The sequence below is a fragment of the Alexandromys fortis genome, unplaced genomic scaffold, assembly GCF_014885135.2.
Source record: "Alexandromys fortis isolate MF-2015 unplaced genomic scaffold, M_Fortis_MF-2015_v1.1 scaffold_370, whole genome shotgun sequence".
Classification (NCBI taxonomy): domain Eukaryota; kingdom Metazoa; phylum Chordata; class Mammalia; order Rodentia; family Cricetidae; genus Alexandromys; species Alexandromys fortis.
In genome coordinates this window covers 188,905-214,390 of record NW_026068242.1, presented here as the reverse complement: position 1 = coordinate 214,390, position 25,486 = coordinate 188,905, and the positions used below count along the sequence as shown (strand labels likewise).

Genomic DNA, 25,486 nt, shown 5'->3' with positions numbered 1-25,486 from the left:
TTTTTTTTTTTTTTTTTTTTTTTTTTTGAGACAGGGTTTCTCTGTAGCTTTGGAGCCTGTCCTGGAACTTGTTCTGTTGACTAGGGTGGCTCGAACTCACAGAGATCTGGCCATCTCTGCTTCCCAAGTGCTGGGATTAAAGGCATGTGCCACTGTGTGTGTGTGTGTGTGTGTGTATGTATGTATGTATATATGTATGTATGTATATATATATAAAACTTTATTTTATGTGCATTGGTGTAAAGATGTCAGATCCTAGGAACTGGAGTCACAGACAGTTGTGAGTCACCATGTGGGTGCTGGGAATTGAACCCAGGCCCTCTGGAAGAGCAGTCAGTGCTCTTAACCGCTGGACCATCTCTCCAGCCCTTCTGGGCAGTCTTTTTACTGTCTCATATGTAAGTCTCATCACTGCCCTCTCCTCATTGCATGGCATGCCTTTCCCTATCCTCACCTGAATCCCCTCAAACCCATAGGCCCTGTTACCATACTACCTTTAAAACATGTATGTTACCATACTACCTTTAAAACATGTATGTTACCATACTACCTTTAAAACATGTATGTATGTAGGGAATGTACATTCATGCACATGGCTATCGAGGCCAGAGGCCAATGGTAACTATCTTCCTCACGTGCCTTCAGCCTTATTTGCTTGTTTGAGGCAGGGCCTCGTACTGCACTGGAGCTCACCAACTGACTAGAGCCTGCGGCCTCCTCCTCCAGTGCTGGCATCATAGGCACTCACAGATTTTACATGGGTGTTGGGGATCTGAACTCGGGTCTTCGTGCTCACATGATGCAGCCCTCTTCTCGGGCTGCATCTCCTTTTCTAGGACTTCAGCACACTCAGGTCCCCAGCCCACTCCATCACTGAATCCCTTCTGCACACACAGTGTGCATTGCACAGAACAAACCTTCTGTGAGCAGCCCTGGGGAAGACCTGCAGCGGCAGCACGGTGTTATATATGAAGGGCTCAGCCTTGCCTAGGGGAGCAGAAAGTGCTCTCTAGGAAATATGGAAAAGTAGCTAGGTGCTGGGTTAGGAGACTGGATGAGCGTTGCCAGGAAACAATCTCACCTGTGTGGGTTCCCCTCGGTCCATTTTGTCTCCTGTTCCCAACTGCCCATATCTGTTATTTCCCTGCATAAAGATCCGGCCAAACTCATCCACCAGGCCAAGATGGTTGTAGCCAAGAGCACAGAATAGGACCTAGGGAGGTTAGGACAGGAAGAGCATGGGAGCACATTGTCCCCAGGAAACTCAGCTCCAGGATTGCCCCCAACTGATCCCATCTGCCCTCTCCCCGAATCCCTCTGTCCCACCCAGATCTGTTCCTCCAACCCGCAGAGCCCAGCCCTCCGCTCTGCACTATACTAACTGCCCGCCATCCTCCGTACCCCATCCTACCTTGGCAGGCAGGGAGAGAGCAAGCGGCATCTGGTGGTCCAGAGGGTCAAAGGCTTGAAGGGTCCCAAAGAGATCACGATACACCCCTGGGGTATGCACCTCAAAATACACTCCCCCCTGGTCTGGGGGGTCGGGAGTCATCAGCTCAGCAGCTTTGGGCCCCATTTCCGAGGGATAAGACCCCTCTAGAGACTGCAGGGAGTCTCATACACTCAGCACACCAACCATATTCACCAGCATGCATAAGCAGTGTCAGTGTGTGGAGGGACCTGCCCAAGACTGCAGTCTTGAGAGAGAGAGAAATATAGTTCTTCTTCTTTTTAATTTCTCAGTGTCCCTCTCTGTGTGTGTGATATGTGATGTATGTGTATAGGTATTGGCATGTATGTACCACAGCGTGTATATCAAAGCCAGAGGGCAACTTCAGGTGTTGGTCTGTGCCTTCCGTCTTGTTTGAGGTAGGGTCTCTTGCTGTTTTGATGCCAGACTGGCTGGCCCAGTTTACAGGGAGTCGCCTTCTCTGCCTTTGGGACTACAAATGTGCTACTGGGCCCACCTCTGTGTGGGGCTCTGGGGACTTGAACTTATTCTCATCCTTAGTTGACCAGCACTTGCACCCATGGATCCATCTCCCTCACCATGGGAGTGCTTCTTACCCGTGATATAGAGAGTGCTGCTCTGGTTGGAAGCCATGCAGGCCACACGAAGGTGAGGCAGGCATCGAGACATCTTCCTGAGGGCCAACTGTGCCGTGTAGGAGCGTGGCTGGTCCAGCTGGGTCTCATTCACTACCAAGGAGTAGATCTTTCCTTCCTCTGGGGGTACGAAGGGAGGCATGTAATTCCACAGAGGAAGCGATTCGTCAATACCCAAATTAACACCCATGGGACACTCAACAGGAACAGCCACTGCTCTAGAGCCGCAGGAAGAAGGGGAGGGGCCCGATGAGATGGCTCCGTGGGTAAAAGCACAGTTCTTCGAGCCTGACAGCCTGACTCTAACTGCTGAAACCATGACTCCTGAAAGTTGACCTCCACATGTGCATGCCACACGCACGCACACACACACACACACACACACACACACACACACACAAGCACACACATATACGAGGGAGGGGGAAATAAAGTATGGTGACATGCTTGGGAGGCAGAGGCAGGCAGACATATACATAGTAAGTTCCAGGCCAGCCAGGACTGACCTACGTAGTGAGGCTCTGTCTCAACAACAAAAATAAAATAAGAAGAAAGAGAGCCAGGAGGAGGAGGCTCATCCCCAGAGTCAGGTAGATCTCTGGGTTCGAGGCCAGCCTAGTCTACAGAGCAAGTTCCAGGATAGCTAAGACTACACAGAGAAACCCTGACTCAAAGAATTAAAAGAAAGAAAGAAAGAAAAAAAAAGAAAGAAAAAAAGAAAAGAAAAGAAAAAGGAGAAAGAGAGAGAAAATGGCTTCCAGCCCCCAACATTCAACCCTTAAAACAAAACAGGGAGGTCTAGCGGAGAGCAAACCTAGTGATTAGATGTTGCAGACTCTTAATTTGGTGTTGGGAAGAATGAAGCCTGGGCATTTAGGTTTCTGCCTGGCATTCGGAAGTCCACAGGCTATCAATCTTAGGGGAGTGCAGTCAACTGTGGAGGACGCTGGGAGAGTGGGGAGGAGGCAACTTGGGGTATAAAGTGAAGTGCCTGGCACGAGGTTAGGAGGGGATCAGGCTTTCACTGGAGCGGTGCTCTCCAGAGGCTCACTGCCACACCGTGTGTGAGCAGGCAGGAGGCAGAGGCCTGCCTTGGGCATTGGTACTTAACAACTCCCTTGTTTGAGTTAGAGCCTCACCATTATCACTACCATGCCGGAGTCTCCTGTCTTCTCCTTAAATCTCATCATATGAATGCTAGGATTACCAACCCGCATGCCCACGTCTGGCCTTTATGTTGGCTCTGGGAATCCAAGCTCACATCCTCATGCTTGTTGCAAGTCTTTTACCCGCTGTACCATCTACTCCGCACCCTGATTTTATTTTTCGAACAGGATCTCATGGAGACTGGCCTCAAACTCTCTATGTATCTTAGGAATAACCCTGAACGCAGGATTCTCCTGCCTCTACCTTCCAGATACTGGGAGTATAGGCATAGACCACTACACCTACTTTATATGGTGCTGGGAGTTGACCCTGGTACTTCATGTAGATTGACCCACACCCTCCAGCCTGAGAAGGATCTTTATCTGAAATTCTATGCAGAATTCTAGAACTTTGGGGGTTCAAAGCTGGAGCAGGAGGAAGGTAGAACCCTCTCGTAACAGACTCCTCTCTTCCTCTCCCCTGGCGCAGATCCTGAAGAATCTGCTAGATGTTTGCAAACCGCTACTCTGTAGGCCGCACCTGTGAGGAGCAGCAGAGTCCGCTGGGTCTCCTGGCCAACCAGCACGATCTGCTTGAAGCTCATGGAATGGTGGAAGGTCATCTTGAAGACCCGCTGCCCACTGGACTGCAGATAGACCTCCACACAGTCACAGGCCTGGCTGCCAGTGGTGCCCACCACTGCTGGCTGCTCCCGAGTGGCCAAGACGTAGAGGTATTTACGGTAAACTGTGTCACATCTTGGGTCGGAGGCGAACTGTGGAACAAGGTGAGGCTGTCTGGGATCTAGCGATCTGAATGGGCTAAGGCTAAAGCGAGTGGATCCTGGGATGGGAAATGAGACGATTAGGTCCAGGGCTAAGAAATGAGAGGCTGGTTTTGGATTGGTGATCTAACTCAGGGATAGAATGTTTGCCGAGCATGTAGGAGGTCCTGGGTTCAATTCCCAGCACAAAAAAAAAAAAAAAAAAAAAAAAAAAACAAGTAAATTATGGATAAATGGATTGCTTTTAGGCTTCCCTAAGGGAGAGGCCACTCAGGACCACTGAGGTGGGTTCTCAGCACCCAGAATTCCCCTACTCACATCCTTAGCGCCTCGACACAACACCACATAGCGGCAGGCCCGCTTCCACTGGATCTGGCCAAGGGTGGAAGACACCAGAGCATTTTTGAGGAAGAAGAGGGTCCCCACATAGTCGAGAATGAACACATGGTCCTTCGTGGGTAAGAAGCGGCGGTAGCCATGGGCTAGCATGGGGGCCACACTCTTGCTGAGACATCGGCGGCGTCCTCCGAATGCCTGGAAGTACAGGCCCTTTGTATCTGAGGGTCAGAAGGAAATGGTTTCAAGGCTGAGGCGACAGGAGTGGGAAGAGTCAGGGCGAGGGTGAGCTTGACTGGTCTTTCCCAGACACCCTGGTATTTATCTTTCTTCATCCCCAGGACTAGGGATCAGACTCCTTCCTAGGGTGACACAGAAACCTTGGTTTATGCCCGGCATCTGTCCCACTGTGTCCCAGGGGCCATATGTGTGCGGCTCAGGAGCATTTCAGTGCCGCCTTGTACCAGACACTGGGGAGTCTAAGGACAGACACAGACGTGGTGCAGAAAGGAGAGGGGAAGGGATGGCCAAGGCAGACCGGGCATCTCCTGTCTTCTCTGCTGAGACCGTTTCCCTAAACTCTATGTAGAAGTCACCAGGTAGCGCCTTTCTGAAGTGGAGCATTCGGGTGACTGTCCTCAAGCTGGGGTGACTGTGTCCCTCAGGGACACTGGCTGTCATCACGCAGGAGCTGGTGCTGCTACCATCTCAGAGTAAATAGGACAGCCACCACAACAAAGAACCATTTCATCTCTGGCTGGGGGATGGCTCAGTGCTTAAGTTCTTGAAACGTGAGGACCGGGGTTGAGGCATAAATACTGGGTGGGCTTCTTGGCCTGTCTGTAATTCTGGCCTTGGAAGTGGGAGATGGGATCCTCGGAGCAAGTGAGCTAGTGAGACTTCTGGGCTTGACTGAGAGACTCTGCTTCACAGAATACAGCGGAAGGGTGACTGGCGATGATTCCTGATACTAACCTTGGTCTCGTCATGCAGATACCTAATGTGTACGTGTCCATACACATGCAAACATGCATACATATAGACACACACCATACACAACCATGAAAAAAAAATTACTTCATCTCTACCTTCACAGGGTGACAAAAAGCTGGGAGATGACTTCATGTGTAAGCATGAGGACCTGAATTCAGAGCCCCGACACCCGTGTAAAAGCTGGTATGGATATTTTTAACGCTAGCATGCGCTGGTTTGGGGAAGGGGAGCAGGGGAAGGCAGAGACAGAAGGATCCCTGGGGCTTGCTGGCCACCCGGTCTAGCCATGGCAAGCTCCAGGTTTCAGTGAGAGACTGTTTAAAAAGTAAGGCAGGGCTAGAGACGGCTCAGTAGTTCAGAGCACTGGCTGCTCTTTCAGAGAGAAGACCTGGGTTTGATTCCCAGTATCCACGTGGCAGTCCAGGTCCAGATGATCTGATGCCCCCTTCTGGCATACACAGGCACTGCATGCCTGTTGTGCATAGATATACATGCAGGCAAAACACCTATACATATAAAATAAAAATAAATATTAAAAAAATAGGTGGAGAGGGACAGAGGAAGACAACCAATGTCAACCTCTGGCTTTCACATGCGAGTGCACTAGCGGGTGCAACACACACACATAACACATTGCAAAGCTGACAAAAGTTAACTCTGATTCAAAGAGGGAGAAACTCCAGGTCTAGGGAGTAGGGGCTTCTCGAGGGTAAAACCTGGAAGCCTTGGTGCATGCCGGGAGACTGGCTGAATGGCATTAGAGCTGTGAACCGGATGTCTGCCGGCGGTGGCCAGAGAACCTGGGGTCCGCACTCCATGGGGTACGTTTGAGTGTGACAAGTTTCTTCTAGAGAAAAGGTGGCCAGGGGGTGCGGAGATCACCAGGCAACCTGACCGAGAAGGAAGTTCCCAGAATAAGGAAGGGCAGAGGCAAGGAGAAGTTACTGAGGGGAAGTGTACAGTTAAGAATGGCAGCTCTCTTCCAGGGCCGGGCACCACAGCCATGGTCACAGACGCGTGGACTGAGCCTGCGAGAGATGCGTCTCCACACGCCCTCAGCATCGCACACTTCATGGAGGTAGTGGCAGGTTTGGCCTAGGGCGACCACATCTCTGACGGGGAGGAAGGAGGCGATGTGTTCCACCTGCAGAGGAGGAGCAGGAGGGAGGAGGTGGGGGAGTCACAGGCTGCCCCTCAGCCCCGCATTCACAATCCTCGCCAAACCCCAAAGACTCACCAGCTCTGGGGGGATCAGCTGGACAGAAATAGGGTTCCCTCCCTCCTTTTCAGTCCCAGCCTCCAAACCACCTGAGGGGCAGCTGCGCTTCACCTGCCGGAGGAGAAAGGGGAGAAAAGGGGTTCTGGGGAGGCCACACCCGTCTGTCTTCTCTGCTGTCAAACTGTTGTTGTGTCTGTAAACTCCACCTTGGGGCTCAGCCGACTCTGTCTCTACACTAGCACACCCAGCCATCCCTTCTCTCTCCAGGACCTCGGCCATCACCCCTCTCTTGCCTGCCTTGGTCTTTGACCTGTCCCCGGATTTCTTGCAGCCAGGAGACTCCCTGCCCTTGCCTTGCCTTGCCACCCCCTCACCCTGAGCCCCTCCTCCTGTCTGCACAGCCTGGTCAATTTTTGCAGCTTCTGTCTCCGGCTTCTCCTCACCATCCTGACTGTCCCCTCCCTGCCCCTGCCCTCATCTCTGCAGGCCCTTTGGCTCCCCAGGCCCCAGGCCCCTGTCCTCACTGGCACATAAAGCCTTTTTGTGACCTCACTGTCCAGCGACTGTGACCTGCTTTCCTTAACTTGACCCCAGAGCTGTCTTCTGGGTTCTAGCCCAGAGCTAGTCACCAGGCGGCTCAAGGGATAATATGTTTTACTGGAGACACAAAGAGTGGACGAACTATTGGCAGATGGTAAGTCCTCCTCTCTTCGGAAGTAGTAGTGGATTTTCCTCACTTTTAACTCTGAAGAGAAAAACGGGGCCTCCTGAGTAGGCCTCGGTCTGCAGGGATTTGTATCTCAAGAGTACAAAGTCAGAAAAGGAAACAAGGGATAGGGCTAGATGGAAGTTCAGTTGGTAGAGTGTTTGCCTGTCATGCATGAAGCCCTGGATCCCGGGCACCGGAGAAAAGCCAACATGGTGGTGCACACTTGCAATCCCAACACTTGGGACGTGGAGACAGGAGGGTGAGAAAGGAACCCAAGGCCATTGTTGGCTACATAATGCCTTACATGACTGCATTACATGAGACATTGTCTCAGAAAAAAAAAAAAAAAAAAAAGATTGGCAGACAATGGCAGTAGAGCAAAGGGGATCCCGATCTAACATCACAAAAGCGAGACGCGAGTGAGAACTGAAGGCAGCTTCTTTCCAGTCTCATAGAAAACAAGCCCTGAATCTCCTGCTGCTTCCTGGGGACGGGTGGCATCGTCACATGTGCAAAGGGCAAGTTATTACAGTGGCGGCAAGGGTGGACTTTTCCTGGAGTTTAGGGCATCTTCGAGAGCCTAGGCGCTTAGCTTTTTCTGCGGAGTGACTTTGTCCTGGGGAAAGAGCAGAGGAGGTTGCACGTGATGGGCAGGGGAAGGGCTACAACAATAAATATAAGACTATGGCTTTGCCAGGAGCACAAAGGGATTGAATCCTGTTAGAAAAAGCCCAGTGCATAAGTGCACAGCAGGTCCATTCATTACCTACTCTAGCCAGATGTTCACAACCATCTCCATTATCTGTGGTAACTAGGAAATAGAGTTCATGTGTAGGGCATCTGCTTAACTTGTGCATGGCCTTGGATTCCAATACTAGCTTTTTTTCTTCAGTGTGTGTGGGGTTAAAACAGTTTCTCTTGTAGCCCTGGCCTGGAACTTGCTCTGTAGACCAAGCTGGCCTCAAACTCACAGAGATCCATCTGCCTCTGCCTCCCCAGTGCTGGGATTAAAGGCATGGGCCATCATGTCCAGCCTTTATTTAAACATTTACTTTGTAAAAAGATTGTGTGTGTGTGTGTGTGTTTGCCTGTATGTATGCGTGCCACGTACATTCCTGGATCCCATGGAACTGGGAGTTTCAGATGGCTATAAGGTACCACGTGAGCACTGGGTCCTCTGCACGATCGGCAAGTGCTCATAGCCTCTGAGCCAACTTTCTCTCCAGCCCCTGAAGATTTCATTCCTTTGTGATTGTGTATGTGTGGAGGAATGTGAGCACAGTGCCTGTGGTGGCCAGGGGAGAGCACTGGACCCCCCCCACACACACAGCTGGAGATGCAGGCTACTGTGAGCCGCTGTGTTGGTGCTTCAAACAGAACTAGAGTCCTCTGCAAGAGCAGCTTGCGCCTTTTTTTTTTTTTTGTGGTGTTCTTGATCCCTCTGGCTTGTGCAATCCTTTCTCCTCCTCTTCTGCAGGGTTGCCTGAGCTCCACCTAATTTTTTTAAAAATATTTTTTATGATTTACTTTATTTTATGTGCATTGGTGTGAAGGTGCCAGATCCCCTGCAACTGGATCTTCAGACAGTTGTGAGCTGCCATATGGATGCTGGGAATTGAACCCGGGTCCTCTGGAAGAGCAGTCAGTACTCTTAATCACTGAGCCATCTCTCCAGCCCTCAGTTTGCACTCTTAACCAGCTAAACTCTCTCCCAACTTTTTTTTTAATATTTATTTATTATGTATACAATATTCCGTCTGTCTGTATGTCTGCAGGCCAGAAGAGGGCACCAGACCTCATTACAGATGGTTGTGAGCCACCATGTGGTTGCTGGGAATTGAACTCAGAACCTTTGGAAGAGCAGGCAATGCTCTTAACCACTGAGCCATCTCTCCAGCCCCCGTCTCTCCCAACTTTTAATAATTTAATAAATGTTGAGTTAGGCATAGCAGGCATGACTTATGAGACAGCAACTTCAGTTGCTGGTGATCTGGCGACCCGGGAAGCTGAGTTGGGGTCTTGGGTCACTACAAAGGGTTTTAAGCTGCCCACCTGAACCCCAGCACCTGAGAGGCTGTGGCAAGAGTTGTTCAAGGTCATTCCTAGCTAAGTAACCAGTTGGAGGCAGTCAGAGCTGAGATCTGGTCTCAAAAAGCCAGTCTTCCTCTTTCCTTGAGGCCACCAGCCACTCAGATTGAGATAAAGACTGAAATTCCGGGACCACGTGAGCCACAGCTAGAGCCACGTTGGTAAGGACTGGAAGCGCCCAGGAGGGGAAAGGGGATGTTGGTGGGATGCCTCATGACAGGGTCAGAATCATCCAGGTGACTCTGGCAAAGCTGGTATGAGTCATTACCACTTAGAGAGGAACCAGCAACCTGGATAAACTGTGGACACTGAGCAGTCAGCGGACACTGGTGATGCTGCCGCAAACCAAGACAGGAGCTGTTCCTGTCATCAGGGTGGTGGGACTGGGATACTGCAGTTCTGGGGATGGAGGCCGCCATAGCAGCCTGTCAACAACGACCAGACTCTGCAACAGAAGAGCCCAGGGGATCAAGGGTGGTGGGGGTGTCTCTCCGGTGGCTGGAAGCCACACTGGGAGGTTCATTAAATGCTAACATTCATTAAAAAAATAAATCTCAAAAGAAAAAAAAAGTATTCTTTTACTACCTCTCCATTTGGGAACCCCTTCTGTACTTCATTTCACCTTAAGAAGTAAAAGAAAGAAAGAAAGAAAGAAAGAAAGAAAGAAAGAAAGAAAGAAGAAAGAAGAAGAAGAAGAAAGAAAGAAAGAAGAAAGAAAGAAAGAAAGAAAAAGAAAGGAAAACCAAAGGCCCCAACAAACTTTAGTCTCCTCATGTTCCAGGCTGGTCTGGAACTGAACTCAAAGTCTTGATCCTTCTAGCTTCTCCACAAATGCTGGTACGGCAGGTTCATGCCACTACACCCTGCTTCAAATAAGAGGTTTCCAACAAGTCAGGTGGTGGTGGCGCACACCTTGAATCCCAGCACTCGGGAGGCAGAGGCAGGCGGATCTCTGTGAGTTCGAGGCCAGCCTGGTCTCCAGGACATGCTCCAAAGTTACAGAGAAACCCTGTCTCTCAAAAAAAGAAAGTTTTCCAACAGAAAAAATTTATTATGAAAGTGGGGGAAAGAGTCTCACGTGGAGGGCTGATATTTGCTCAACCTCAGTTTCTTCTTCCCTTGTGTGCCGGGCAGTGGTAGTGTACACCTTTAGTCTCTTAGTGCCTTTAGCACTCAGGAAGCAGAGGCAGGCAGACCTCTGAGTTCGAGGCCAGCCTGGTCTACAGATCTCCAGGACAGCCAGGGCTACACAGAGACACCGTCTCTAAAAAGCAAGAAAACAAACAAAAACAACGATTTTGTTCTGGAAGATCATGAGATCCTTCGTAGTCTTTAAGTTTTGGTCTGGGCATCCACTCTGGTGGAGCTGCCAGGTCTGGCGACCTTCCCTGTCTGGGCTGGAAACCCCCTCACCGGTCAACCCAGGAGTCCCCGGCTGGGACGCAGCCTGCAGAGCCGGAAATGGTCCCTTGGGTTGAGACAGTCTGCCTGCGCGCTGGCCCGGGGCACCCCTCTCCCTTCCTCACTTCCCGGACGCCGGCTGGCTCCCCAGCATGTTCAGCTAGCACTCGGCTCTAACACTGCATTGTTAGCCCGCGCAGCACGCCGCGCTCACGGTCGGTACCTGGGTCGCAAAGATTCTAGCTCCCCCGCCTGCTGTCTAGTGAAAGGGCCATCTCCTCGCCTATGCTATTGGTAGACAGAGCCGTCTTTCAGAGAAGAGGCCGGGACAGGTGCCCTTTCCAGGTTCTAATTGGTCGTCTTGACAGTCACTCACGTGGATCTAGCTTGCAATTGGGCTTCTTTGAAAGAGGGCCTGACTCTCAGGCTTGTGGGCTCTGAGTCTTTAATCTCTTAAAAGTTGGGAGCTGTTGTCCCCGCCTCCTGGGTGGGCCTCATTGGCTCCATCTCTAGCCTCAAGGGCTGTGATTGGATGTCGCCGCGCGGGGCGGGCCGGCCAGAAGCCGCGGCCGTTGGCGAGTGCTCCGCTCTTACCCCTCCCATCCCTCAGTGGCGTCTAGAGTTGAGAAGCTCCACCCCCTTGGCGCTTCCTGATTGGACACTTCTAACGCGTCTCTGGCTCATGATTGGTCCGCGGGGTCCCGGACCGTCGTCTCCGCCCTCCAGCGGCGACTACGGCGGCTCCGAGGTGGGGGAGGGGCGAGGAGGGCCGGCCGGTGCCGTCAGTCAGGCAGCGGGAGCCGCCGGGAGCGGATGGCGGCGGCGGTAGCGGGCCCACTCGCCGCCGGGGGTGAGGAAGCTGCAGCTTCAGTCCCCGCGCCAGGGTCTCCTGGTCTACCCGGGAGCCGCAGCGCAGAACGAGCCCTAGAGGAGGCTGTGGCCACCGGGACCCTGAACTTGTCCAACCGGCGTTTGAAGCACTTCCCCCGGGGCGCGGCCCGCAGTTACGACCTGTCAGACATCACCCAGGCTGGTGAGTTGGCGCCGGTGCCCAAAGAGAGAAAGAGAGAGAGGAGGGGACCCTCACGGGACCGCGACCCTCATTTGCATAGCCCCGCCTCGCGTTCGAACCAGGCCCACCCCCTTCACCTGGCAGGCTTGAGGGCTCGCCCCTCGGGATTGGCATCGAGCCTGCGACCTCCCCTCCCCGCTGTAAGAACCGCTGGACCATGAGTTCGCTTCAAGCTTGCACACAACACTTTTGGCCGAGCTCTCTGTGACTTTCCCCTTTATTTGCATACTGCGCACCTGTAGTGGGGCCCCGCCCCTCACCTGGTTGGCTTCTGCCATCCTAGACCTGATCGGCCCCTAAAGCAAGCCCCCCCCCCCCACTGATAATCTCAATAATCACTGCATTTCGCCTCCTCCTGGTCGTTTCCAACTCTTTCCACACTCCTCCACCTCGATTCCAGCAGCCCCAAATTATCTCTTTCCCAAAGGTCGCCCCTAACAACCCTGTGTTTTTCCTGCTTTACCGTAGTCTCCACAAGTCCCAGACCCTCCCCGCCGTCCACCCGAGCCCGACTGTGTGTGTGAAAGAAGTGAATCTCCCGCACTTAACTTTCCATCCATTATCCTTGTTCCCTTTATCTTTTTCCTGCCTCTGTGAGGTCACTGTGGAGCCTGTGACCTCATAGGAACCCTAGAATTACCATTTCAGGTTCTGCTTTTCCCTTAGGGGAGGAACTTGAGGCAGTTTGCAGAAAGGAAGGAAATTGGATCTCTTAGTTAGGAGTGCTGACCTCCTGGAGACGCTCCTTCCAGTCCCCGCCCTCAGGATCCCTGTAATCATGCCCCCTCCGCCCTGCTGTGTGTATGTTTGGGATTCCTCTAATCACGTACCCTCTACCCTGTGTCTGTTGCTGGCCAGGCCCTGGGGACTGTACTATGACAGGTGAGTCAGGCTTCAGCTGCTTTAGGAGGCAGCCTATGAACTTGGGCTGGCAGCTGAGGGCGGGGATCAGAACACAGGACTGCATTCCCGGAGCCCCACCCCAGTCTGGGCTGGAGTGCCAGGGCCCCTTCTCCTGCTCCTCTCATCTCTTGGCCGGCAGGGGATGTCGGACTGGATCAAAGAGCACATTGCTGCAGCAGGTGCCTGCCCACCTGCGATCACCCCGCCTGACCGGGGCACACTCTCCCCTTTCAGCTCTGGAGAGAAAAAGTTTAAATCTGCCTGTGTTTTAATTCTTTCCCCCTATACAGCTGAATGAGTCCTGGGAATGGGTGAACCCCTCGAGCCGTTCTTACCCCTCCCAGGTCCCCCCAGCCCCCAAGCTCCAGATTGACCTCAGCAGCTGTGTGACACTGGCCGTCTGTTCCCTTTCCCCTCCCCCCCTTGCTTGTTTTTTGACAAAGACCAAATGTTTTTCTTTACTTCCTCAGGGCTCTGTCTCAGTGAGTGGACTCTTGGGGGAAAACTACCAAGCACTCTTAGCCCCTCCCAGCTCCTGCCCTTGCCCAGCCTCCTCCTCCAGCATTCCGACTGAGGGTGCAGCTAGGGCTCCCCTGGGTACAGGTTCAATTGTGTGGTAAAGTGGGGAATTCCCAGCCTCCTGAAAGCCCCCCCTCTGCCTTCTTCAGTCTCTTCGGAGCCCAGGTTCTAGGCAGGTGGGTTCCATTATGTCCAGCTGTCCTCTGTCTCCTTCTCTCCAAGCTGGGTACTCCTAACCTGGGGCAGGTGTGTGTTGTGTGTGTGTGTGTGAGTGTGTGACAGAAGCCCAGAGTTACCTGGTGCCCTGTCCTCCACATCCCTTGCTCTCCAGTGCAGACCAAATGCTTCAGCATTGTGCTGCTGGGTTATTCTGGACCCTCTCCTGCTTGTTGTGCCCTGTGTGTTCCCTCTGTGGACGTCCCTAACACCCAAGGGCGGTGTTCCCTTGGCCTACTAGTAGAGAGCTGGGTTGGGTTGGGGGAGGGCAACTTCTAGCAAAGGAGAAGTGTAGATCATTCTCCCACAGACCACATCCTGTGCCCCTGAGCCCTGCCTCCTCCAGCCTGGGCTCCTTCCGCCCCTGACTTCTGCCCCTCTGCAGGTCCTTACCCCATCTCAGCGTGGCCTCCACTCCCATGAATACAGGCACACCCCTCCCCCCTCACTTATACATCTGTGGGCACAAAGGAAGCAGGCAGGTGTCAGGCATGAGTGGAGGACCCGATGCAAGCCTTCTACCCTCTCCAGAACCATTTTTCCCACACTAGCTCTGTCTGTGTTCACTAGGGCTGGGGCGAGGAAGAGAGCAGTTTGTAGAGCATCAGGCTAACATCCCCTGGGAAAACAGATCCTACCAGCCACAACCCAGTGGATTGTTTCCATTTCCTGTCACAAGACGCGTTTCCTTGGGGAATATTCCCCAGCTTCCCCTTCTCTTCGCCTTTACCCCCTTCTGAAGGAGGGCCCTTAAAGAAGCTCACAACAGCTCTTGCTAGGATTTCCCCTAAAAGGCCCAGACACCTCCCAAGGCATGCTGAACAGAACAAACAGAAACACAGGCTTCTAGGGGTCTGGTCTGCATCTCTATACTGGAAGAAACCACAGTGCCTCTGGCACTGCCATGAGCCACTGTCTGAGAGAAGGGGGTCAAGGCCCCTCCTCAGTGGTCTCCTTCACTCTTTGCTCTGAGGTCTAGGTCAGAGAGGAAGCAGAGGAAGACTGCTAGGGTTGGAAATAGGACAGCCAGCCTGGGGACAAAGGAACCCCAAATGGGAAGAACCTCGAGGACTCGGAGAACCTGGTTCCCAGCCCAGCTAGCCTACTTCCTTTCCCTCCTAGACTTCCTGAACTTAGACGTTCATAATCCTTTGGGGCTGGAGGCTGATAGAAAACTAGCCAAGTGTTAGGGCCTTACTTAATCCCTAGAGCCAGGATATATCTTGTCCTTGATTTCGTCCCTGTGTGGAAAACAGGTTGAAGCTGGGAGGAAGGACTTTGCTGTGGTTCCCCCAGAGATTTCTGTATTATCCCCTTGGCCTTTCCTGCCTATCACCTTACTGTTGTTTTCAACTTCTCTTTTGTGTGCTGGGATCACATCAGAGCCTTCTGTGTGCTAAACCCATTGAGTCACAACCAGCCCTGACCAGGCTCTTTTTTTGGTGGGGAGAGGGAGAGTAAGTTCATCGTGTGTATGGAGGCCCGCAGAGGATGTCGGGTGTGCTGTTTCCTCACTCTCCGCCTGATCGTCTTGAGACAGCATCTCTCACTGAGCCTGGAGCTAGGCTGGCAGCCCTCAAGCCCAGCTCATTTCTTCTGACCCCACTCTATCCTCGGCACTGAAGTCACAGTACATACCCGTGCCCAGCTCTTTACACACGTGCTGGGATCTGAACTCAGGTCCTCACGCTTGTGTAGTGACTGTGCTCCCTCATAGAGCCTTCACTTCATCCCTCAGACTGTTTTCTCACAAACGTAACCCCCTCCTGTGACCTTTCACCTCTCCTGACATCTCGGAACATGAGCAGCACAGCGCTATGGAGCACTGCCACACTGCTGGGAGAGCTCAACATTTGTCTTAGTTTTGGAGCGGGGGGGGGGGGGGGGGGGGGGGGGGGGGGGGGGGGGGGGGGGGGGGGGGGGGGGGGGGGGGGGGGGGGGGGGGGGGGCAGAGTCAAGTCTAGCTGTCTAGTCCTGAACTCTGCATTCTCTTCTCTCAGCACTCTGCTGGAGTTACAGGCATGAGCCGCCACATGGAACTTCATTTGTAAATTTAAATTTATGGTCTGTCCATAGCCTCCCATGTCTGGCCTTCTCTTTGCCTTTCTGGTTGTACTTGTATGTGCTTCAGTGTGTAGAAGACTTGTCTCCCCAGGGAGCCCATGTTTATGATCGTATGTCTATGTGTGCACACACCTGTGGAGACTAGGGATCAGTCTTAGCTGTTCTGGTGCCACCCACTGCTTGTTTGAGGCAGGGTCTGTTCATTGATCTGGTCACTTGAATCAGCTAGGCTCTCTGGTCAGCTGGCCAGTGAGCACCAGGGAGCCACTGAGCCACGACTCCCCGGTGGTAGGATTGCAAGTGAACACTACCACACTTGGCTTTTTAGCCATGGGTTCTGGGGGTTCGAACACAGATCCTCACTCATGTGCAGCGAGCACTTTATCCACTTAGCTATCTCCTCAGCCCTGTGGGCTTGATTCTTTGAGTCAGCGGAGGAATGGGAGCTGGGTAGCTGGTTCAGGGGACATTCAGTCTCTTTGTGCAAGGCCGACTCTTTCCTTAGCTCTTTCCTGACCCTTACTTTCCTTAGACTTGTCTCGGAACCGGTTTCCCGAGGTGCCCGAGGCTGCATGCCAACTGGTGTCCCTGGAAGGTCTGAGCCTCTACCACAATTGCCTGAGATGCCTGAACCCAGCCTTGGGGAATCTCACAGCCCTCACCTACCTCAACCTCAGGTAGTGGGAACTTATTCTGTAGGCCTCAGAGACCAGTGCTATGGCCCTGAGCAGTGCTCCTGGTTCCCCAGAGCAGGCCCAGTGCTGGGGTGCCCTGCCTGAGGAGTGAGGCTGCTGCCTTTCTCCCTTTCACAGCCGGAACCAGCTGTCATCTTTGCCACCGTACATCTGCCAGCTGCCCCTTCGAGTACTTATTGTCAGCAACAACAAGCTAGGAGCCCTGCCTCCAGACATCAGCACCTTAGGAAGCCTGCGGCAGCTTGTGAGAATAAAGGGCATGGAGCCAGGCTCCGGGGCCTTCTGGGGGGTAACTAGAGAAAGGTAGGAAGCACCTTGGGAAAAAAGGCTTGGACTAAAGGCAAGTAGCCAGAGAGAAATAGCAGTGCAATTTCTGCTGATTCTGGGCTTATAGTGCCTTCTCTGACCTAGGACGTGAGCAGCAATGAGCTGCAGTCCCTTCCCGTGGAGCTGTGCAGCCTCCGTTCCCTGCGGGATCTCAATGTTCGGAGGAACCAGCTCAGTACCCTGCCCGATGGTAAGGAAGATGAAGCCCAGAGGATGTGTAAGCTTGTGTGTGTGCCTTCACCAGCGAGGCTGCTGTACGGGAGATCCGTAGATGGGGGCTTCTGACCAGACGGTCACTAACGTTCTCACATTTAGATCAGGTTGCCCTGCGGTCAGGTGGTATTAGGGCCCTCTGTGGGTTACAACCCCTCTCCTCATCTCACAGAGAGCGGAGAGAGCTCCTGGGGTCTCTGGACTCTATTTTATAAAGGACACTAATCCTCTCTGGACTCTGCCCTCTCGACCTGAATTGCCACCCAGAGGCTCCACTTCCTAGTATCAATCACTTTGAAGGTTATGATTTCAACATATGAAATGGAGGGGTACAAACACTGAATTTGAAATAATGCTGCTACCTTGGAGAAGTCACAGGCAAGAAGAAATCTTTTTAAAATGACCTTGCCTTGTTGCTCAGTGATATTCAGTATCTAAAGCAAACAGTAAACAGTGGTATTTGCTCTTGACCATGGCAACCTTCTGAGACTGGGAAGGCGTGGATACACAGTTCTGTTTTTACGTGGGAGCAGGCTAGGAAAGAAGGGTAGGAGGGAAGTCAGTCAGCTGTAGAATCCTAAAGTTGGAATGGACCTTAAGGCCCACCCAACACCCACCTCACCCCAGTGAGAGCTCTCAAAACACTAGCCAGGTGATGCTCTGAATCTCCTCATAAGGACTCTGGATTGGGGATGGGGGCGGGGGAGGTGGTCCTGACATGAGAGTCTAAGCAGCCCTGTTCAGTGGGGTAATTATGATGTTCCGACACTTGATAGTCTCTGTTGGGAAGCAGGCATATCTTCTTGTGCTCAGCCAGCATTGTTCTGGGGTGTGTGCTTCCTGCGTTTCAGGTGAGGGGCCTCCTCCACAATAGATGTGACTGAGATCTGAGACCAGCCCTCAAAGGTTTAGTGGCTTCATGGACGAGAGACACACATTTATAGGGAACTGCTAAAGCTGGAGGCTTGGGAGCCCAGAGGGGGCAGCAGGGTGGAGCCTGGGAAGTGACTGACATCCCCCAGAAGCTCAGGCATCGCTGACCTTAGAAGGTGGTCCTGGCAGAGGAGCATCAGAGTAAAAGCGTGGAAGCAGTGGGAGCGTGATGTAGCAGGGATGCAGTTAGAAGGACAAACAGGAAGGGTTTATTTGGTTGTGAAGAACAAGAGTAATGGGCACCCATTTTCCCTGCCTCCTTCTTCCCTTTCTGCCTCTGCCCTCTGCTTTCCAAGTCCATTAAGTGTCTTCATTAATTTTCTGTTACTGGAAGAAAATAACCGAAGCTGAGGGATTTTGTTTTGTTTTGTTTTGTTGAGACAGGGTTTCACTATCTAGCCCTGGCTGTCCTGGAATTCACTCTGTAAACCGGGCTGGCCTCGAGCTCACAGAGATTTGCCTGCCTCTGCCTCCCAAGTGCTGGGATTAAAGTCGTGCGCCACTCCACCCAGTGGGAACTTTGTTTTTATTTTGTTCTTTGAGAGATGGTCTCTTGTAGTTTAGGCTGGCCTCCAGCTCAGTATGTAGCCAAGAATGGACTTGAACCCTGCTTCTCCTGCCTTTACCTCCTGAGTGGTGGGATTCCAAGCGTGCACCTCCGTGCCTAGTCTCTGCAGTACTGAGGACCAGACCGATAGAGCTTTATGCATTGCAGATCAGCATTCCACCAGCTGAGCTGTATACCAGCACTCCTCTTTGTCTGTCTTTTGAGACTGGGTCTCCCCGAAGCCCGGGCTGGCCTTTGACTTGTGTGTTCCTTGTGTTTCAGCCCTGAGTGCTGGTGCTGTGTGAGCCAGCACTGGGGCTTGAGGACAAAGTCACAGGATTTGTTTAAACACCTACACCCCTCTCTGTGCAGGTAGCACATGTCTGTGGGTGTCGAGGGCATCACAGGGCAGCACGGTTCAAAAGTGCCAGAGAGAAGACCGCTTACTGATGTCCATTAATCTAGGAATCCATCCATGGACTAGCCTGTTCCATTCGTAGAGACAGACCCATGACCCAGCTACCTCCTGTAGATCCAACCTCTGAACACCATTTTCAGGGATTTGGTGATTATCTACCACCTGAAATTTAGTCATAGTAATAGGGGCATAAATACAAGGATTCTTCCTGGAGCCTAAAAGATCCAGGCACATTGCTTCCCAAGACCCTGAGGTGTGTGGAAGATTCATAGAAGACATGGGATTGGGAAACAGCTTCCTGATTGATTGATTGATTGATTGTGGGTTTTTGGGACAGGCCTTGAACTGTTATATAGCTGAGGCTGGCTTTGAACTGTGTGCCCTTCTGCACACTGTCCCCACCCAACGTCCGCAGTTGTAGCTGTGGCATGGGAGGCTTTTGTGCAGTGATCACCAGTTGGTTTGTGTCTTGTGCTGCTTGGTGAAGAATGCACAGTGGATTTCAGTGGGGGCAGGCAGGGGAGGAGGATGCATAGGGCTGAGCTGAAGTAGCCAGGGCTCGGCTCAGATCGGAGTGTGGAGAGGAGCAGGTCATTTCTGGAGAATGAGCTGAGCCAGCCAGGGTGGGGGCTGTGATGGAGTGACTGGCTGGTCAGAGTCAAGGGCAAGGGAGAGAACTCAAGACCTTGGCCTGGGCTTCTCCTAACTCTCCCCTTGCCCAACCCTAGAGCTGGGGGACCTTCCTCTGGTCCGCCTGGATTTCTCCTGTAACCGTGTCTCCCGCATCCCGGTCTCCTTCTGCCGCCTCAGGCACCTGCAGGTCATTCTGCTGGATAGCAACCCCCTCCAGAGTCCACCTGCCCAGGTAAAGTGCAGCCTGGGTGAACTTGAGGACAGTGATGTTGTTAGCGTAGGAGGGTCCAGTAAGGCCCGGGGAGCCACCTCATTCTTATGCAGGTGCCCCTCACACAGATCTGTCTGAAGGGGAAGCTTCACATCTTCAAGTACTTAACGATGGAGGCTGGACGGCGAGGAGCTGCCCTTGGGGACCTGGTCCCTTCCCGTCCCCCAAGTTTTAGTCCTTGGTAAGGCCCTTGATAAGGGGAAGGAATCCCCTTCTTGGGACCAGAGACCACTCCTGGATTCTAGTGGGAGGGTAGGGGTGCTGCCAGCCTGGGGCTGATGAGGTCTCCCTGCCGCTCCAGCCCTGCAGAAGACTTATTTCCGGGACGTCGATATGATGGTGGCCTGGACTCAGGCTTCCATAGCGTTGATAGCGGCAGTAAGAGGTGGTCAGGAAATGAGGTAAGGACCTCCTTTGTAAGGACATTTGGGAATGTCATCACTGGGAGAGTCTTAGGACTGGGGACCCTGTACCTAATACCTTTTAAGAGATACCTTCCAGTAAGAGGTCATGGCTGGAACTCCTCCTCCCTACTATCCCCAAAAGGCTGGCTCTCTACCTGACCCCAGTCTGAGACTCTGCAGGCCTGAACCCATGTGGTCCTCAGCCCTGCAGAGCCCATGTCCCATCTCTGCCTCTCTGCCTTCAAGTCCACAGATGATTTCTCAGAACTGTCATTCCGGATCTCAGAGCTGGCCCGGGAACCCCGGGGGCCTAGACACCAGAGGGAAGATGGCTCTGGTGGGCAAGGGAGTCTGCCCAGGAGGGTGAGGGGTGAGTGTGGGCCTGGAAGCCCCCTCCTGCTTGCTCACTGACGTGCCCTTGCCTTGCAGGCGATGGAGACATGGAGCAGATTGACTTTATCGACAGCCATGTTCCCGGGGAGGATGAAGAGCGAAGTGCAGCTGAGGTGAGGACCCAGTTACGTCCCTTGTCCAGGGGAAGGGCACTGAATAAGGAAGTCACTGCAAACTGGGGCACCAGCCTTCTTCAGCCTCTGCTGGTCTCTCTTCAGGAGCAGCTGCCTTCTGAATTAAGCCCCGTAGCAGGAGATGTGGAGAGGACGTGGAGCAGCAGGTATTCCAACCCCCAAGCTCACATGTCTGCTCCATACTCAACAGCCCGGGGACCTCCCCTTCACCTGACAAAGGTCTCTCTTGCCCTGTCTTCTGCCAGGCGGGAGGAACCTGCAGGGGAGGAGAGGCGGCGTCCAGACACTTTGCAGTTGTGGCAGGAGCGGGAGCGGCGGCAGCAGCAGCAACAGAGTGGGGGATGGGGATCCCCCAGGAGGGACAGGTGAGGGCCTGGGGCTGCTGCACAGCAGGCAGATGCAAACTTCTCTGGGCTCTGCTCTTCTGAATGTGTGGCCTGACTGCAGAGCTCACACCTGTCTGCTTCTTCCAGTGTCCTGAAGCGGGGGATCAGAGCCGCGAGTGCTTCGGCCTCATCCACGCAGGCCACCTCCAAGTAGGTGTCCTCCCGAGATCCATTTCCCTACGCCTTCCTCATGGCCTTCTCTGAGCCCCTTCTTTTCCCTCAGTGGCCCACCGAAGTCCAGTGCTACCCAGCTGGGAGTTTCAGGGGGGCAGGGAGTTCCCACACCATCCCCCATCTCCCAGGACTCCATTCCATCATCTGGACCAGGTAGGACAGTGTTCTAGATGGTGGCCTGGGGGTGCTTGGGACATAGAGGCCTGAAGGAAGAGTGGGTCACTGAGGGAATGTCTCTCTTGCCTGTCCCTGGCTTTCCCACTCAGTGACAGCTCCTGTTCCCAGGCCACTGGGCTCCATTCAGAGACCAAACAGCTTCCTCTTCCGTTCATCGTCTCAGAGTGGCTCGGGTGAGTCTTTGTCCTTCTGGCACGAACCTCAGGACCCCTGTCTCTTGGGACTTGTGTCTCTCGGGGTATTGTCCCTTTTCATGGAGAATCTACAGGCAGGAGGTGGTATTGATACAAGACTGTTGAAAGCTGGCTCCAAAGTTTATCCGTGAAGCAAAACTATCCCTGTCCTCCTTTTCATCCTAGGCCCTTCCTCTCCGGAGTCTAGTTTGAGATCTCGGCCATTTTCTCAGATTATAGACGAGAAGGAACTGATTTCCCAACTTCGCCAGGTGAGTGGAGTGAGATCTGTATAGGCAGAGGCCTGACCCAGCCTGGCACCTCCTTCCCCTTTCTTTCCTCAGGACCCTTTCTTGACCTAGAACTGTCATCAAGGAGAGGGGAAGGGATGGAGTGAGCTCCCTGCTGACCCTGCCTGCTCCTCCTATCTCTGCCTCCAGGTCCTTGAGTCACGGCTGCAGCAGCCCCTGCCTGAGGACCTGGCAGAGGCTCTAGCCAATGGCGTCATCCTCTGCCAGCTGGCCAACCAGCTGCGGCCTCGCTCTGTACCGTTCATTCATGTGCCCTCACCTGCTGTGGTCAGTGGGAGCCGGGAGGAGGAAGAGGGGATGGGACAGGTGTGTGACTGCCTGTGCAAACTCTCTTCCTCCTCCTCCACCTCCAGCCAAAGCTCAGTGCCCTCAAGTCTCGGAAGAACGTGGAGAGTTTCTTAGAAGCCTGTCGAAAAATGGGTGTGCCTGAGGTATGGGGCCTGCTCTTTGCTCTGGGAGATGTTGGTGTCTGGGGCTCAGCTGAACAACGTGCAGGAGGGGCGGAGCTCCATCCACAGGGGTTTCTAATTCTACAGAGAGCATGTATCCTGGGCCCACCCCTCACAGCTCCTGCCCTGCTCTCCTGCCTCCCTGTCCTGCATGTCTGCATGTTGGTACCGCTCTGGCTGTGGTCCTGGTTTGTGAGGGAAGGGTGGGAAGGTCTGTGGCTTGATGCTGCTAACATCTGTGATTTGTCCTTGTCCACCTGCCCTCCCCTCCCAGGCTGACCTGTGCTCGCCCTCGGATCTCCTCCAGGGCACCGCCCAGGGACTGCGGACCATACTGGAGGCTGTGATCCTGGTGGGGGGCAAGGCCCCCCTCCCAGTCCAGCCCTCCTCTGGTCTGGGTGGCTTCCTCCTCTTCTACGTGGTCTCCATGCTGCTGCTCTATGTCGTCTACGCTCGGCTCCTGGGCTCCTAGGACCGACGTTGCCCCTTCCTTCCCGCCTTCTATTTATAAGTCCTGTTCAACCGTGTTCCCACCGGTGGTGCCTTCAGCCCTACCAAAGACACTAGTGACCCCACAAACACTGACCTCAGAAGCCCCACTCTATGCCCACAGCAGCCCCCTCCTCCACTAGTGCTGAGGGTGCCTTCCTGTCCTCCCTTAGCCCTCCGTCCCCCAGAGGGATGACAGACCTTGGCTGTTTCCCTTCTCTCCTCCCTCCCCCATTGGCTGCTATGGGAGAGCTAACTTATCTCTATTTTGTAGAGAGAATTCTATATTTGTAGGGGATGTGGGCCCATTATGGGCCTTGGCTCTGTGTATAAACTGTATAGACCGTCTCTTCCGTGTGTGCTTATGTGAGCTCCTGCTGCAGCCAGGCCTTGTCCTGCCTGGGCTCCGTGTATGTCATTCTGCCTGTACAGCATTTCCCTTTGGAAATGACAGACCCCTCCTGCCCCTGAGCCTTCTGTGTTGCTTCCATGTGTCATTTGCCTCCAGGCATGGGGCAGTGTCTACCAGGAGCGCCCCCACCCCCACCCCAACCCTAACCCTGCCAACCTTGCTTGGGGAATGCCAGAGGAAAACTTAACCTGGGCCCCTCCCCCCAGGAGTCCCTGTGCCAGCCCCACCACATCCTGGAAGAGGAGGGGGCCCCTGGAAGGGGCCTCCCTCAGATCGCTGCTGTCCTTCACGCCCTTCTGGAGCAGTCGTAGGGGTAGAGGTTGGGGCTTTTGGCCCCAACACCCACTGGACCTGACCTGGGAACAGATGACACCTGGGCCCTGCCTATTAACAAGGACTTGGTGACCACGGCCCTGTGTGTAGCACTGGGCTTGCGTATCCCCTGCCCTTGGACTGCTTCGAGTGCAGCCCCTGGTCAGGGTGAAGAGTGTTGTGTCTAACACAATAAAGAAAAGCCCAAAGGCCTGTAGGCTGGCCCTCAGGTGTGTGCCTGTCTGTGGGTGTGCGCGCTTCTTGGGGATCTGGGTCCTCTCGGTGGGTCCCAGGGTAGACCCTGATGATGGTGATGTTTCCGTGCTGGGTAGAGGGGCAGTAAGGGCGCAAGTGCCCCGCGGCTCTGCCGCCAGGGGGAGCCCTTGAGAAGCTGGCGGGAGCGCACCACGTGGCTGTAGAAACTGGCGCGACACCTCTGAGGTAGCTAAGACTTGGGCGCCTATGTAGTCAGGACCACACGCGGGCACAGTGGTGGGTATTGCCCGGGGCTCCACCAGGCACAGAATGTTGCCCTGGCTTGGGCCATGGGGCTCAGGCCGGGAGGAGGCCACAGAGGAGTCAGGCCTCTCCACGGGCAGTGACCACCGCGGGGAATGGAGCTCTGGAGAGGAAACCACGGAAGAGCCAGGAGCGCCCGTGCAGGACAGGTGAGGGCCTGGTGTGCGCCGCTAGGAGGCAGCGCGGGAGCTTTCCAAAACAGACAGTCCCCGAGGTCGGTGCTGGAACTGGGTGGCTGGCTCTGTGACTGACTCAGGTCAGCACGGGGAAGTGGAAGAGCATGTCCTTTCCCCTCACACAGCCCACAGCCCCAGGCCCTCCGCCCATCTGAGACCGGAAGAAAGCTGCCGCTGGCCTCCAATCATCTGGTTACGGTGCCGACCACGACCACGGAAGCCCCAGGTAGGGACCAGGCCTTGCTGGTTTTACCCATGAGGCCCCAGAGATTCAGAACCTGTTCTAATCTTGTCTCTATCCTTCGTAGTACCTCTTTCGTCCCAGGTGACCTCCCAGGTCACCCCCTCAAGGATGACCCCACTGCCACTTTTGGATCCCGGCCACGAGGCTAACACGAGACCTCAGCTGGTGGTGAGTTGGGGATGTGTGGCTCTGTCTCCAGGTAGCAGAGATGCCATAAAAGATGAGCTCAGTCACTTCCTGTTCTCCGCAGGGGGCCAGCTGTGGGTCAGGCGTATCCTTGTCCGGCAGGACACTGTGTCATCCTTCCTGGCCTATGTATGATGTCTGGGGCAGGATCCCTACCTCAGGGCATCCAGAAGAAGAGCAAGTGTCCAAGGATACAGGTACTTTCCTTGGCCCCTCAGCTCAGCTGGGATATTTCTGGGGCAGCAACTACAGTGAGGGCTAGGATGGGAGGCCGAGGCCACCAAGCTAGCAGGCTCTCCTCCTCAGGGCTCCCGGTGACAAACTATGAAGATGTCTTTCTCTTGGACCCTCTGCTCGCCTGTGGGCAGCGTATTCCCTTGTACCTGTCCAAGCCCCCTCAGCAGGTAAGAGGGAGCCTCCCTCCAGGCTTCCCTTTCCTCTCCATGCAAGGTGTGGGAGGACAAACTTCCCTTCCTGTTTTCTCAGGCAATGGGCGCTCGGAAGCTGCTGCTCCCACCTGCCATCATGTCCTCCTCTGTGCATCCCTCCTCATCCCAGGCCTGCTCTTCCACCTGGCTGAGCGAGGCAGAGATGATTGCCCTCGCTGGTCTGCTGCAGATGAGCCAGGGTGAGCTGAGCTCTAACTCCTTGGCAAGCCCTCTGACCTCCAGCAGCTGCCCAGACCCTGTCTCTGCCTCTGAAGACCCAGGCCCCAACGGTGGCCAGAACTGTTCTGGAAGCACTGACCCATGTCTCACACAGACCCCAGATACCCCCCATCCATAGTGCCCTCCCTCCATGAGTGCTGGCTTCTCCCCCAAGCTGTTTTGTTGATAATAAACCAGAGTTAGTTTGTGAACCAGACTCTACAACAGGTGCCACAGTGGGGCGTGGGGTGTGGAGGCAGGCCGGGCTCCTCCATGCCACCACACTTACTTGCCTGTCCTTCACGTC

General features: G+C 54.0%; 3 protein-coding genes and 1 long non-coding RNA gene across 5 annotated transcripts in view; 3 read left to right on the top strand and 1 right to left on the bottom strand.

The window, feature by feature from the left end:
* LOC126493996 (uncharacterized) overlaps positions 1 to 6,485 on the top strand; it is a 10,600-nt gene extending 4,115 nt beyond the window's left edge. Inside the window, exons 3-5 of the long non-coding RNA XR_007589904.1 lie at positions 3,742 to 3,985; positions 5,469 to 5,548; positions 6,352 to 6,485. This is a non-coding gene — a long non-coding RNA (uncharacterized lncRNA). The remainder of the gene's footprint in view (positions 1 to 3,741; positions 3,986 to 5,468; positions 5,549 to 6,351) is intronic.
* The window catches only part of Fbxo24 (F-box protein 24), a 13,166-nt gene extending 3,206 nt beyond the window's left edge, over positions 1 to 9,960 (bottom strand). Inside the window, exons 1-8 of the mRNA XM_050131147.1 lie at positions 6,959 to 9,960; positions 6,603 to 6,695; positions 6,326 to 6,509; positions 4,355 to 4,593; positions 3,793 to 4,027; positions 2,068 to 2,226; positions 1,412 to 1,533; positions 1,082 to 1,213 (exon numbers count right to left, since the gene is read on the bottom strand). Of these exons, the coding sequence (XP_049987104.1) occupies positions 1,082 to 1,213; positions 1,412 to 1,533; positions 2,068 to 2,226; positions 3,793 to 4,027; positions 4,355 to 4,593; positions 6,326 to 6,509; positions 6,603 to 6,695; positions 6,959 to 7,030 (1,236 nt within the window). The 5' untranslated portion in view covers positions 7,031 to 9,960. The remainder of the gene's footprint in view (positions 1 to 1,081; positions 1,214 to 1,411; positions 1,534 to 2,067; positions 2,227 to 3,792; positions 4,028 to 4,354; positions 4,594 to 6,325; positions 6,510 to 6,602; positions 6,696 to 6,958) is intronic.
* A 1,590-nt stretch (positions 9,961 to 11,550) lies between these two features.
* Positions 11,551 to 23,636, top strand: Lrch4 (leucine rich repeats and calponin homology domain containing 4). Of its 2 annotated transcripts, none has more exons than XM_050131114.1 (18): positions 11,551 to 11,815; positions 16,089 to 16,233; positions 16,369 to 16,495; positions 16,663 to 16,768; positions 19,418 to 19,554; positions 19,662 to 19,774; positions 19,895 to 19,994; positions 20,244 to 20,334; positions 20,427 to 20,503; positions 20,609 to 20,670; positions 20,770 to 20,889; positions 20,998 to 21,060; positions 21,134 to 21,237; positions 21,351 to 21,434; positions 21,621 to 21,706; positions 21,875 to 22,012; positions 22,099 to 22,176; positions 23,302 to 23,636. In XM_050131114.1, the coding sequence occupies exons 1-18, from the start codon at positions 11,596 to 11,598 to the stop codon at positions 23,404 to 23,406; spliced, it is 1,956 nt and encodes a 651-aa protein (XP_049987071.1). In that variant the 5' UTR covers positions 11,551 to 11,595; the 3' UTR covers positions 23,407 to 23,636. The 2 variants fall into 2 exon arrangements, with proteins under 2 accessions (XP_049987071.1, XP_049987070.1); XM_050131113.1 differs by having other exon boundaries at positions 22,469 to 23,636.
* Positions 23,637 to 23,777: 141 nt separating this feature from the next.
* On the top strand, positions 23,778 to 25,391 carry Sap25 (Sin3A associated protein 25). Its single transcript, XM_050131119.1, has 6 exons — positions 23,778 to 24,075; positions 24,228 to 24,328; positions 24,411 to 24,514; positions 24,597 to 24,729; positions 24,839 to 24,936; positions 25,019 to 25,391. Exons 1-6 carry the CDS (start codon positions 23,933 to 23,935, stop codon positions 25,316 to 25,318), a joined length of 879 nt encoding a protein of 292 aa, XP_049987076.1. The 5' UTR covers positions 23,778 to 23,932; the 3' UTR covers positions 25,319 to 25,391.
* The last annotated feature ends 95 nt before the right edge of the window (positions 25,392 to 25,486 follow it).